The following is a 13,946-nucleotide window of genomic DNA, read 5'->3' on the forward strand; positions in this document are numbered from 1 at the left end:
GACAAATTGTGTCACCGTCTTTGTAAATGTACACCTCTCCTTCTTCAGACAACCCAAAACACACTTTCAAAGCAGCATGCACCACATTTGACGCCAGAAACCTGAAATGTGAACCTACACCCCTGAGATGTCTGCAATATGTCAAAAAGTGCCAGGAAGTGAAGGCTATTTATTATGAATTTGGCATTCAATTTAACATAGGATACCAGATGAAAATTCCACTTTCTCTTTAACACTTCTTTAAAAAAAAGTAATATAAAACGTTAACTATAGAAAATGTAACATTACATGTAAAATACAACTAATATACCAATAAAAAGCTTTACAAACAATGCAAACAAAAGAAGTACAATGCAATAAAATCTCTTTCTTTCCATCCATCCTTCTGACAACTGTTGCTGTCATTGGAATGACCAATACTCAAAGCAACGGGAAGTCCAAGGAACTCAGTGAAGATCTACTGTATCTACAGTAGCCAACTATCCATCTTCATTGTTGTCATTGGATCGGCCAATATGCTGAACAATGGGGAAATCCAAAGAATTCCGTCTAATATATATATATATATACTGTCTGTCTGTCTGTCTGTCTATCTATATATCTATCTATCACACCACGAGTTCCATGACAAAAAAAATTAAATAAATGATTAAATATATAAAAATAAATTAAGTTTTATGTATTATTCAAGTACTGTTAATGACGTTAAAACATAAAACAAAAATATACATATTTGAGTAAAAATGTTGACAAAAAGTGGGGTCAGAATTCGAATGAGGAGCAGTAAAGAGGTGGAAAGTGAAGGTGAGTCAGCGCAATGACGTCACATTTCTCCCGCCTCGTCTCGACTGCGAACGCTTTCGAACCTTCTAAAGTGTCCAAACTTTGTCCCGAGCGGAAGCAGCGTGACAAACTAATAACTATGTGCGCCGAATGCTCCACATTTTGCCGACAAAACCACTCAGAGGCAAACCCGGACGAAAGGATGGAACCGCACACGAAAACGGAACCGGCGAGTTCGGCGACCATCCGGAGTTGTCAGCAGGGAATCGGGCAAAATCTACCCGGCGAGGGCGCCTCTGGGGCGGACTGCGTGGACCAGCTGCTCGCGCTGACAGGCGCCCTGGAGGAGAGAAGAGCAATTTGGGCGCAGCGAGCTCGGTTCTTGGGTCTGGAGGGTGGGCAGCAGCCGGGGGATCAACTTTGGAGGCTTCACCAGTGTTTGGTGCACATGGACAGCATTGCACTGCAGCTGTTTGACCATTACCAGGTACATTCTCGTCACCTATTCGTAGCAGTATGAAATTAAAGAGATTATTTCAGAATTGATTTCGCCACTGTTTTTAAGAAAAACAGTTTATAAATCATCATATAATTGGATTCACCCATCTATCTATTAATGAGGTATTTTATTCATCATTGCTTAAACCCTATTAACATTGTATGTCCAGGCGGCTGAAAAACATACATTTAAAAAAGTATTGAAATATGTATAAAATGTAAAATATGTATAAAAAATACAGTATAGTATTGCCTTTAACTGAATAAAGGAAGTTAAATTGTATTTGAATACTAATACAGAGTTACAAATCAATGCTGATGTTTGTTTTTTTGCCACTGAATATGCTAGCTGTGTTAGCTGTTATGCTAACTGGTTAAGCTAAAATGTAGCTGTACTGAACAGTAAACACAAACAAACAAATTTAATATCTTTTTCTGATAATGAGCATGTGGTAGGAAATTGGTAGACTTGCATTTTATTTTATTTTTTTCATGTTTTTTTTAAATACTTTTTTTTTTTTTACTAATGTGTGATTAAAGTCAGCTAGTCTTGGTTGAAATAAAGGTGCCAACTTTTATTAAACCTTCCTTTGTGTGAACACACCGTAAGAGCTACAATACCTTATCCTGTATCCTTCAAAATGAAAGCATCAACTATTTTATAATAGCACAATAAAACAAAGCAATTCTGCAATACAAAAATGCAATAGCAAAAATAATAGCAGGTGTCAAACTTAAGGCCTAGTCTACAGCATGGGTCCAAAACACTGGGGGAAAAAAAGACCAAAAATACAAGAGGGAATTTAGCTTTGGTCAGAGTAATTTGCTAGATGATGTAATGTCTGCTTAGTCGCATTACTCCCTTTTTTTTCCTCTTGCACTCAATGGCTATTAAACTACTTAGTGCCAGGGTGCGATGACAAAACTACGTACTAACAATTTTGTCTGGAAGAAAACAAAATGTTTCAACATAGGAGACATGAACAAAATCATGCTAAAAGCAGCTGGTTTATTTTATTTGTTGAAATTGTAAGTTGGTCATCATTTCCTCTAATTCTGGAATGACCCTTTTTGTACAAAATTGTAACATTTTATCTTTCGTTAGGGGGATATGAGGACCAACATGACATCATCACAGCAAGTCGAAGCAGCACAGGTATTTGATTTTCACTGAACATGCGGTGTTAGGTGCACTTGCAAACCCCTGCTCGGATGAGATCAAATATATAAAATTCTGCTTTAACAACGATCATAATTCACACTTTTAATAGATACTGCCATTTTCACCATTTGTTTATTGTTGTTGCAATCTTATTTTAACATGTAAATCCTCAAAGACCATGAAAGGGGGAAATATAAAAAAAAAAAAAAACATTCAAATATTATTATAATTTTGAGGCCATTTTGGTCACTCCTCATGGTCAAACTTGAAGAATCATGGTCTTAAATTTGACAGAATAAAAAGGAAATAGCATAAAAATTCCACGGACACAATCAACAACTTTGTGTGTGTTAACATAACCTTTTGGAGGAAACGATAATCTCAGAAAAATATTGTGATAGAATATTGAGCCCATATTGTTCTTTCTTAATGGTATATTTACCAATTGGCCTTAAAAAAAATAATTGCTGCTTTCCTTGTTTTGTATTACAGAAGAGGATTAGAGCCAGTGACGAGAGAGAAAAAAGTTTGGCAGGATTCTGACTTTATTCTCAGAATTCTGACTTAAATCTCAAAATTCTCACTTTAAAGTCAGAATTCAAATTTAAAGTCAGAATTCTGACATTATTCTCAGAATTCTGACTTTAAAGTCGCAATTCTCACTTTAGAGTCAGAATTCTCAGTTTAATCTCAAAATTCTCACTTTAAAGTCAGAATTCAAATTTAAAATCAGAATTCTGACATTATTCTCAGAATTCTGACTTTAAAGTCGCAATTCTCACTTTAGAGTCAGAATTCTCAGTTTAATCTCAAAATTCTCTTTTTAAAGTCAGAATTAAACTTTAAAGTCAGAATTCTCACTTTATTAGTGCTGCTATTATTCTCACTTTAAAGTGAGAATTCTGAGAAAAAAGTCAGAATTCTGAGAAAAAAGTCAGAATTCTGAAAATAAAGTGAAAATCCTGCCAAACCTTTTTTTTCCTCTCTCTCTTCACTGCCCTTTAATGCTTTTCCGTATTGTCAATATCTAGCACTGGTGGAAAATGTATTTTTGGTGTTGATTGTCAGTGTATACTTAATAAATTGCTAACAAGTGTACGGAATTTCCTCATTTTGAAAAGTAGTTGCTGTTTAGAATGACTTCCTTGCACACCTCATGAGTACTAGCCCACTTGCCACCGTTGTTTATTTTGTGTGATTTTGAATCTTTTAAAATCTTTCAGCCTCCTTAATGTGTAAACTCGATGCCTTTTTGTTCCATTTTTGAACTGCTGACTTCGCTCAGGCTAAATATTGACTTTGAAGATTAAGCCTGCATGTTCTAACCAAGCTAGCGGCATCCATCCAAATGTATGCGAAAGAAGTTTGGGGGATGTTTTTTTTTCTCTCATTAGATCACATATCAATGTCTGGATAGTTACTTTGTTGTGTGCAAAAGTTGGTGTTGCGTCATAGTACTCATTAGATTGCGGTGTTTGATGTTCTGGATTTTTCATGTGCGAATATAATTATGCTTGTGGACTCTTGATTAGTCTCACGTTGCAGAACTGTTCAAAATGGGACATCAAACTACCAACCCAAACAATGTATTTGGTTGTCAAGCACATTAAATAGCTTTTAACAATGTCAATGTAGAACCAAAAAGTTCTGGTTTGATAAATTCCCAGCATTTATTGCAGCCAAATCTCGTATTAGCCGAATTATTGCTGCAGATCAGCTCAAGTGTTCTGACTTCTGATTAAGTCCTGATTAAAGAGCGTGCGTGTGTGATTTGCATAATGACTTTTGTCGGAGCAGAAGGTTGTTTTATTTTTGTAATTGGCTTTGAAGCCATCCATAGATTGCGTACGCTCGGTTTATTTGCATTATATTGACGCAAAAGATCTTGACATGGTTGGACCTTTTGCAAAAGTGTCTTGAATATTTGTGTGTTTTTCTTGAAGCCCTTGAAATGAATTTCTGAATTTTGAATTTCTATCTGTAGCATGGAGAGCCTTAAATTTGCGCTTGAATGAAGTGCATTTGTCTGCCCGGCTACCTTGCCTTGTTTCATTTTGTCGGGTATTCAAAATGAAGTACAGTTGTCACTTTCCCTCCCAGACAAATTTGAGCTGGTAGCCGTCAAAAGATTATGGATTATTTGTGTCTAAACCAAGAATCATATTGATTTTGGAGCATATCAAACACAAAAGGGCCAAAGTATCCACATTTTAATCCAAAACGTGTTTGTTGTGACATGTTTTTTGGAAAAGCATGTCACAACAAACATGTTGTGGCAAAACTTTTTCCAGAGATCATTTCTGGTTTCTCATTCTCAAAGCAAGAGCTCTATTGTCTTGAGTTTACAAAACAGTCAAAACAAGATTATCGGAAATTGAAGTTTTAAGGTTGAGTCATCACAGATTAAATTCTCAATTTATTCCTAGACAAATGTTATATGAATAGACTTTAATGGATGGATGTTTTTTTTTTAATAGCCGTCAAAATTAATTGACAAGTAATCGACTATCAAGTTAATCGACAATGATTTTTAGTAATTGAGTAATCCTTTGAAGCCATTTTTTTCCAAATCTTCTGATTTGAGAATATCATCAGTAATTGGTCACTGATCTCTGTAGTCCTTCATAAAAAAAGACTATCTTCTGTGTTTAATCAAAATAAGACATTTGCAAATATCTGTTAATACTTTGGAAAACAATGACCGAACCGATAACATAGTACAACATCAATCCCCTCTTCTTTTTTTTTTTTTTAAAATCACTATACGAATACAAAGTACGAAATAAACACCAATCACTGGTTAATAAACAGTAATCGATTAGTCGATTAATCGATTGATTAATTGATTCTAAAAATATTGTTTATTTTTTTTATTTTTATTTATTTTTAATTATTATTATTATTATTTTCTTCTAAAGATCTCAGTATTGTTCATTCGGTAATGTCATTATCATTGCTCTTTATTTTTTTATTTTATTTTATTTTTTAAAAAATATTTTATAATGACAGCACTACCCCCCCCCCCCCAGGCCAAGTTATCAATGAATTTTTGACCAAACCACCAGACTCTTATCAAAGCAAGCATTGTATTGATTTTACAAAAAAAAAAGGTCAGGGAAGTCGAAATCAAAGATTGAACAACCCCTCAAATAATCAGGGATTTCTATTGTTTTAGTCAAACGGAGAATTATTTATTTATGCATCAGAAATGTAGAAAAACACCTGCAAAGGGACTTCTGTGCAGCAGTTTACAGCTCATTGTTGGTTTTCGGTTGTTACCAACGATAATCAGCTGTCGCACGCTGGGAACTTGCTGTCCTGCTTCTGAGCTCCCTGGAAATGCCTCAGTCTGCGCCCGTTCTGCTCCGTTTGTCATTTGACTGGGAATTTACATCTCAGCTGTTTATCCTTCAAGCGTGCGAGGGACCGCCCCGGCTCACAATTTCCTATTTCCGCTCCAATTCTACTGACACATGCGCACGTCAAGCCCTTAAAGCCCTTAAAGCCAATTTTAGCCTCCATGAACGCACATGATATCATATTATTTATGGACAAATTGGTCTTAGATGAGCCGCACCTCCTCAGCGGCATGTTTAACCTCACATTGCCCCCATTTTCATAGACATTGGTTTGGCAGACGTTGTGTTATTCCGAAGCGTGTGGCTAATAACGTATTATGCTGACATCAGGATTATTACAGGCCGAGCGCCGTCAGGGTTCTACACTCAAATACTTCTATGTAGGTTTGCGTACGGTATGTTGCTGTTGGCATGGGTTCCGTTTAACCACGCTGCACTGTTGATTTAGGCAGGAGGTGTGAAACAATGAAATGTTCCAAGACCTCCATGGTGGTAGCAAGAGGCATTCTGGGTAATTTGCTGACTGACTACCTCTTGAAAGGATATTTGTAAATGCTTCTTGTCGAGTTTCGATTTGTCTCACATTGGTGATGTATTAGAGCTGTCAAAATTTGTCGAGTAATCGATGATCAAATTGATCAACGACTATTTTAATAATCGAGTAATCGTTTGGAGAATTTTTATTATTTTAAATTGTGGAAATCCTGTGATTTCAGCATATCAACAGTAATTGTTCACTCTCTGATTTCTGCAGTCCTTCGTGAAAGAAGACTAAATATCTTCTGTTGAATCAAAATAAGACATTTGGAATATTTGTTTTTACTTTGGAAAACAATGACCAAACCAGTAACATAGTACAACGGGTTATTAGCATTAGCGAATTTGCCTTTATTTTGCTGGCTCTGGTCAGGTGGCACTCACTGGTAAATTCACATGATACGCAGTTGGAGGAGGCTTGCTAGAGAAATGGAGCTTCAACCTAGGCTTACATTTTTGTTTACATCATTTCGAAATAACGTAAATATAATAATCTTGCTTATAATGTGTTATGTTTGGTAACGCTCTGACCTTATATGGCTGTATTTTGAATGGAGGCACACATCTTTAGCAATAGATAGACACGTCAACCTAGTAAATTAATTAAGGGAAACACAGTTGATGACAGACTTTTTGAGCGCTGTCAAAGACAACAGTAACAATCTCCAAAGGGCAAGAGCAAATGTACAGATGCTACAGCCAGTCACTAGAGATGTCAACATGAGCCAAAAATGTTGACTATTTCTTCAAATTTGGTGACGTTTTTTTTAATAGAATACATTTTTTATTTGAGCCAATGACAAATTTGATGTAGAGAACCATAAACAACCGGTTGGATACATCTTGGATCTGCGACCATGCATTTCTATTTTTTTGTGTGTGAATAATTTAAATTGCATCTTGATGTTTCCCAGCTAAGAGTTTATGTTTTTACAGTCATATCTGTTTTTCTCCTTTACTTGTTTACATACACGATTTTGGGCTACAGAATATACTATATGTTTAATAGATTAAGCAAGTTTGTGTCGGTATCGTTTTTAACGCCGGAAAGGATGTTTGCATTTAATGCCGGTAAGATTTCACACGATGACATCGTGGTAATTTTCTTGGGCATATAAATTTGCGTCAGCATGGTTTGACTCCAAATCTGGCCCAGATTGTGCAAATACATTTTATCCGAGATTTCAATATGTTGTGCTAATGTAGGCTCATTTATATATGTTTATACGTACATTTACAAAATTAACTGTGTTTTTGTTTTAATCACCACTGTAATTGGCCATGGTTCCCTCTAAATCTCAAAATGTTAGACATGAGATGTACTACAACTACTCTCTGATACAGGAAGCGCTTAGCGACTGTAGCAATTCGTCATCTCACCGACCTCAGACGGGGAACGCTTAGCTTGTTGGTCTTGTTTGCTTTTCAAACTTGATGCACTTCCCAGGTTATTTTATGGCCCGTTGACATTTTTTAATACTCACAGCTGGCCCAGGCTCCCCCGATACAATTCAAGTCAACAATTTGAAGAGCTCTCATGCAGCTTTAGCGCAACCCCCCCCCCCCCCCCCCCCCTTCAATCTGGTTGTGGGATGACCACATGGCTTGTTCTCAAGTTGATTCATCAACTAAATAAGTGGGAACAGACAGTCAGTTCTGGTATTCCCATCTGATTCCATCGCTGTGGGGTTGTTTAGTCATTGGCACGACACCTTTGGAAATTAACAAGGACCATCTGATCTCCCCGAGGTTCATTACAAGAAAATTAGAATGATGGTGTCAAGCAGAGGTGGCCAAATCCAGGTCCAGAAAGTTAAAAACCCTGCCACAGTTTGGCTTTAGCCTCTGGTGCTAGCTAGCTGGCTAGCAGGTAAACTAGCACCATGGGAGCTAGCTAACTAGCACCTGAGACTAAAGCCAAACTGTGGCAGGGTTTTTACTTTCTGGACCTGGATTTGCCACGTCTGCGGTCAAATCATTATAGAGAACCGTGCTTTGCAACAATAACAACGGCCGAACATCTTTCTGTTGGTGGATAACGTCTTACTGTTCCACGCCATCTGTTGCATCTTGTTCAGTGCTACCACTTGACCCCAATGCGAGTGGACGATACCAGCAACAAGTGGAGATAAATCAAATGACGGACGGAACGCTTGCAGGCTAACCGACATCCAGCGATTTCTAGTCGCCATTCGTCAACGACAAAACGAGTGCGTAATGGGGTGGTTAGGCAAAGCCTGGCGGGTCGCCAGGCTAATAAAACGCTGGGGGAAACCCTGCAGTAGAACTCTGTGGTTTTTACAACACTCGTATCCCACTGAGAGATGAACATTTGCGATGCGAGCAATTGTTCATTTCACGTCGGGGTTCGTTCAAGGTCGTAGCTTTTCCAAAATATTCTCTAAACAATCTTAGTGGTCTTTATTGTCTCAAGGAAATTTTGAATGACAATTTCTATGAAACCATTAAGACTGTTTAGAGAACGTTTAGGAAACGCTGCAACCTCGAACGAACCATGACTTGAAATCAAACATTCGTTAGTCATCCAAATCCAACCTCGTAATGTTTTTAATTCCATTTTATTCATGCTTTAAACGCTCAGTTTTATTGCGCAGTACAGGGGGAAATGTAGCGCACTGAACCATCAACTGCCAGCGACCGTAACGGAGCGCCACGGTACGGTTTTGAGGTTTGCCATCAGAATGTGTTTAAATGGTAGCGAGAGTAATGTCGGGCTTCAACTAACAGATTTTATTGCAGGACAGGGCGTCCAATACCAACAGATCTTCACTTTTTAGCTTGTGTGTTTTTTTTGTTTTTTTTCTGTTTACTACAGGGATTCATGTTGACAAATTTGGGTTGTCAGTTGGCAATGTCTTTACATTTTTAAATAAGCTGAATGAGATGGACTCTTCTGTTTTGCATTCCTTTCATTACGTGACCTATAAGAGAGAAAAAAAACTGGACTGACTAAATGTTTTTTACCAGAATCTTCCCTGTAGTAACCCTGTTAAGAGTGTTGTTCTAAAAATATTCATGCTGTCATATAATGCTGGTTTTGTATGAACATTCATCAGCAGCTGAATTAATGACTTCCTCTTCTCTTGTTGACATTAAGGATTAATTACAAGCGGATAGAGGCTACTGTATAATAAGGGAAACAATTGTACAGCAGTAGACAAGCAGGGAGGCGTTGAGGAGAGGGATAAGACTGTGTAATAAGCCAGGTGCATCTAGGGTATTAGCAAACGCTAGCATAGTAGCGCCCGCCAAAACACGGAATCACAACGAGCCTCTCTGAGTTGCCTTGCTCTTGTGTTCCTTTTGTTTTATTGAGAATCAAAAACAGTCTTAAGGGAAATGCCGTATGAATTTTGCTAAGTACTTGCCAAGTCAACACACTACACAGTATTTAAATCAGGTTAGGTAGGAAAGTAGTACAATATCCAACATGTTAGGTGTATAATTTGAAATACAATCCTGATACAGCTATTGACTCTTCTAGAGAGTAATGGACAACATCACATTCCAACTTCTTTACAACTTTGGGTATAGGAACGCAACCCTGTTGTAAACAGAGGACTCTCTTTATGTCTAATCCACTACTGTATAACCACAGTGTTCCATCTTATCGAACTCTGGCCAGAAAAAGTCCGGGCACAAACATGTGATTTCGCAGGGCACTGTGTCATCATTCTCTGCTTCATTTCCCGCTAACTGCTCCCTGCTATGTTGTTGCATGCCGCACGTGTGTGTGTGTGTGTGGGTGTGTGTGTGTGTGTGTGTGTGTGATTGTCTGACAGTCAGAGAGGCAGATGTATTGGATCGCAGTGCGGCCAATGGTGTTCAGTCAGCTTGTTGAGGTCACAGTAGCAGTGTTGATGGCGAGACCTCCCTCCATCTGGCCTTGGCGCTACAGATTGGATCAGGGTTTCACACATGGAATTTTTGCTAGTCAAATTTAATTTGAGCAGAAGCTTAAGAGGCAGTGGGGCAAAGTGTTGTGTGAGATGCAGGTGCACATGAAGTTAGTGTACTCCCTACTGCAATCAGACCAGAATGTATCAAGTGTAATAATGTCATTTATCCAGCAGATGGCAGGAAAGTCACACTGTGGATATTAAGCACTACCACCTCTTCTTTACTGATTCCAAGGTTAGTAGAACCATGCAAATACTACATCTTACTAAATCGGTCAAGAAATAATTTAGGTGTTTGTTTGTCAAGTTATAAAACATTAGCAGCTCTTACACATTACTCAAAAAATGTTTGTTATTTTAATAAAAGACTATAAATTAACCCAAGACATGAATGTGAGTATGAATGATTGTTTGTGTTTGCACTGCAATTGAATGACGACCAGTCCAGGCCAGGGTGAAGAACCCCGCCCTTACCTAAAATCAGCTGAGGCTGAACCGCAACCATAATGACTATAAGCATTATATAATTGTCAGACAAGTATAAAGTGTTGTTAACCGCTGTATGATAAAACTGCTCGAGATTGAATGACTAACAAAAACTACTCTCCATTTGATGACGCCCTTGATGACAATGTTACACATATACATGAAGTAATAAGCGAGCTGCAAGAATCTAGAACAAGCAAGTTAATAAACCTCGAGTGGAAATTTCTCATATAGTGAACAATAAATTGCCAAGCTTAATCATTACTATTTTATTTGTTTTGCTCCTGTTTTCTTACAGCCCCACTCTCCCTTTCTCCGGGACCAGACAATTTTATAATCATGGATACTTCCTTTGGGTCTTGTTAAGTGCAAACTGTGCTGGTCAGCATCCTCTTCTAGCGTTTAATAACCTTTGTCCACTGCTTGGGGGGGGGGTTGAAAAGCAAACATTTTACTTTCATATGTATAAAAGACGCACTTTTGCAATATTTCTTTAAACTGTCTTTTCCTATTGCATCGTGTTGTTAAAGCGGCATACACGTACATCTTAACCCTTTTTTTTTTTTCAAGTGGAGAGACTATCGACCGACAAGACAAGGGGAAAAAAAAATGTGTGCTTACTGCTCCTATAATGTGTGGTGCAACACAACATCTGATTCTCCACTGACAATTGTGAGTCTCCACCGACTAACCAGAAGTGCTTCGTAGTGCCAAGACTGACCTGTGAGAGGCAGCATGGTGCCTTGGGGCATTCAGACTGTTTGGAAAACAAAAACAGAAGAAAGTGCATTAGTATAATATGCTAGGCTAACTTTTAGCTTGTCTGGTAACTACATTACACTTGCAAACTTTTCTCCTTGTCATTTGTATTGTTTTGAGAGTGAGTTGTGAGACACTTTCTATTTGTTTCTGGCAACAGCGCAAGCTTTAGAGGTCTGTTCCAAGTTAGCTAAAAGTAGAGGTGTCATTCGATAATTTTTTAAAATCTTAACTTATCTCATGACTTCAATAATTAACTCACGAGTAATCGCAAATTAATTGCGCATTTTATATCTTAATTTATATCAAGATTCTTCTTCTAATTATCATACTCTTGTTAACATATAAGTGTGAAGAAATGACAGCTCAGTGCATTTTTCTTTTAATATTAAGATCTGATAATTTTTTAAAATGAAGTAACTTGTGAAATTCTGCACATTATTAAAATTGTAAAAACAAAAAAACAACTTGACCCCAGTCCCCACAAATATATGCATTGTTATTTAATTTATTACTGCTAAATTTAATGTATTACTGCTAAATTGTGCTACAGTGACTCCTTTAAACGACGATGAATGCTGAAGTTCTCGGATGCGCATTGTAAACGAACCAGAAAACGTTATCAATGTGTTACCCTTACTAGCTATTTTCTAAAGTAGCTGAAAAAAATACGCCTCGCATCAAAAGCTAAAGTGGCTTGAAATCACTCCAAGTGACAAGACGGCATCCATTCGGGACTTGGCTCTCACAGGGTTTGAGAGTGGACATCTCTTGGAGAGCTGTAGCAACCTAGCTCTTTGCTAATTGCTAACACCGGCACTTACCGGGTGCGTTCTGTCAAAGCGGCGAGCCGGTGGAAGTGCTACACAGTCCAAAAGGCTCCTCCACTCGAACATTCTGCACCTTAAACATTGTGTATTTTAGCTCCAGTGCAGTACAGTGCATTTCTATTGGGTAACTTTGATGTTGACGTTTCTGCTACGTTGCGACTGGAATTCCCTTAGTAGAAAATTGGTACCGTAAGGCACTTCACGTTAACACAATATTAACGCGATCATTTTGACACCCTTAGCTAAAAGCTATCCTTAAGTTTCATGTCACAATCATGGAGTCCGGGGCTCAGACGAACTCGGTGTTGACCACACATTATGATTTGTGATCGTAAGTATTGAACAAATTCAGCTTTTATGTTTATCTGGAGAGTAAAATGATTTAACTTTGTGTTTAAAAGAATCACATATATTAACATGTATTGTAGGGATGTTTGATGCCACTTTTTCCTCAATACCATTCGTACTTTTGATACATAACATTTCCCCTCCAAAAAACAGTGGCAGATGATTTTAAAGATAGACCTATTTATCCTATGATAGCATTTTCCCTTAAAATTGCAGAGAAATTAATGTAAATGATCTATTCTTCTAATTTTTCATTTCTAGTTTCTAATAATAAAATAGTCACAAGAGGACAGCCGCCGTCAACGAGTAACAATACCTTGAAATAGTACCTGGTATCAGTACACGCCCGTCCCTGTTTAAAACTAATCATTTTATTCACATTGCTACATGGATGCAAAAGTGAAAGTGCAATCATGAAGAATCAGCACTCTTGACATTTATTTCAGTTGAGTTGTCAGGTTTTTAATATTTGAATTTGTCTATTTTGGCTGTAGGTCTGGGTCAGCATAGGATATCTTATAGCTCTAGACCTGGACTGTAGACCATCAGTTAGTGACCTCAGCTTCTGCCGTAAAGGCTTATAGTTAGCAAATGTCTCCTTTCCTTTCATAAACCTTGATCAGGAGTAATCTCTCTTAACAGTGGCTTGAAAGTTGCATCATAGCACGTTTCCTGAGCATTTGAAGAAATCGAACAAAGAAAGAAAACAAAAGTTCCTAAGCAAAATCCCAATCCAAAGAGGCACTTCATTGCTGTTGAGGCTATAAAATAATTGCCCCTTCTGCTGGCTGCTTTGAAGGAATGAAATCAGTTGCGCTTCATTTGCTTTGCATACTCTTGTTGATCCAATTCTCACCCGTAATATATAACATAAACGGGCTAGTGGACGGGCTGGATCAACAAATGTTTCTCTCCACAGACCCGCAATTTGAACTCTAGATGGGGAAACAAGGATTCTTACTTGTTGAAAAAGCTTCCGCTGGCTCGATTGAGCCTCTGGGAGAACCAGAAGACAAATTGGCTTTCCTCCTATTAGTCTGCAACAGCTGTTGATTAACTTTCAATAGACTCTCGCTCATTGGTTTCCTCCTCTTACCCTCCTAATGAATGCCGGCGATGATTTGGCTGCCATTGTCTTCCCTCATCACTACAAATGGCCGCTGAGTACTGCTGCACAGTGGAATCAATACTGCCGGGCTATCAGAGCCTCAGATGCTCACAGGTTACTGATGAGCACAATCGGGGAGTGTTTACTGAAAAAAGT

The 13,946-nt window shown here is 38.0% G+C and overlaps 1 protein-coding gene across 1 annotated transcript in view; it reads left to right on the forward strand.

The window, feature by feature from the left end:
• Nucleotides 1–896: 896 nt before the first annotated feature.
• Nucleotides 897–13,946, forward strand: part of LOC147175549 (PDZ domain-containing RING finger protein 4) — a 136,906-nt gene continuing 123,856 nt past the window's right edge. Inside the window, exons 1-2 of the mRNA XM_086074813.1 lie at nucleotides 897–1,270; nucleotides 2,387–2,437. Coding sequence (XP_085930939.1) covers nucleotides 923–1,270; nucleotides 2,387–2,437 — 399 coding nt within the window. The 5' untranslated portion in view covers nucleotides 897–922. The remainder of the gene's footprint in view (nucleotides 1,271–2,386; nucleotides 2,438–13,946) is intronic.

The sequence above is a fragment of the Leptonotus elevatus genome, chromosome 4 (assembly GCF_054856555.1).
Source record: "Leptonotus elevatus isolate MCC_2025b chromosome 4, RoL_Lele_1.0, whole genome shotgun sequence".
Lineage (NCBI taxonomy): Eukaryota > Metazoa > Chordata > Actinopteri > Syngnathiformes > Syngnathidae > Leptonotus > Leptonotus elevatus.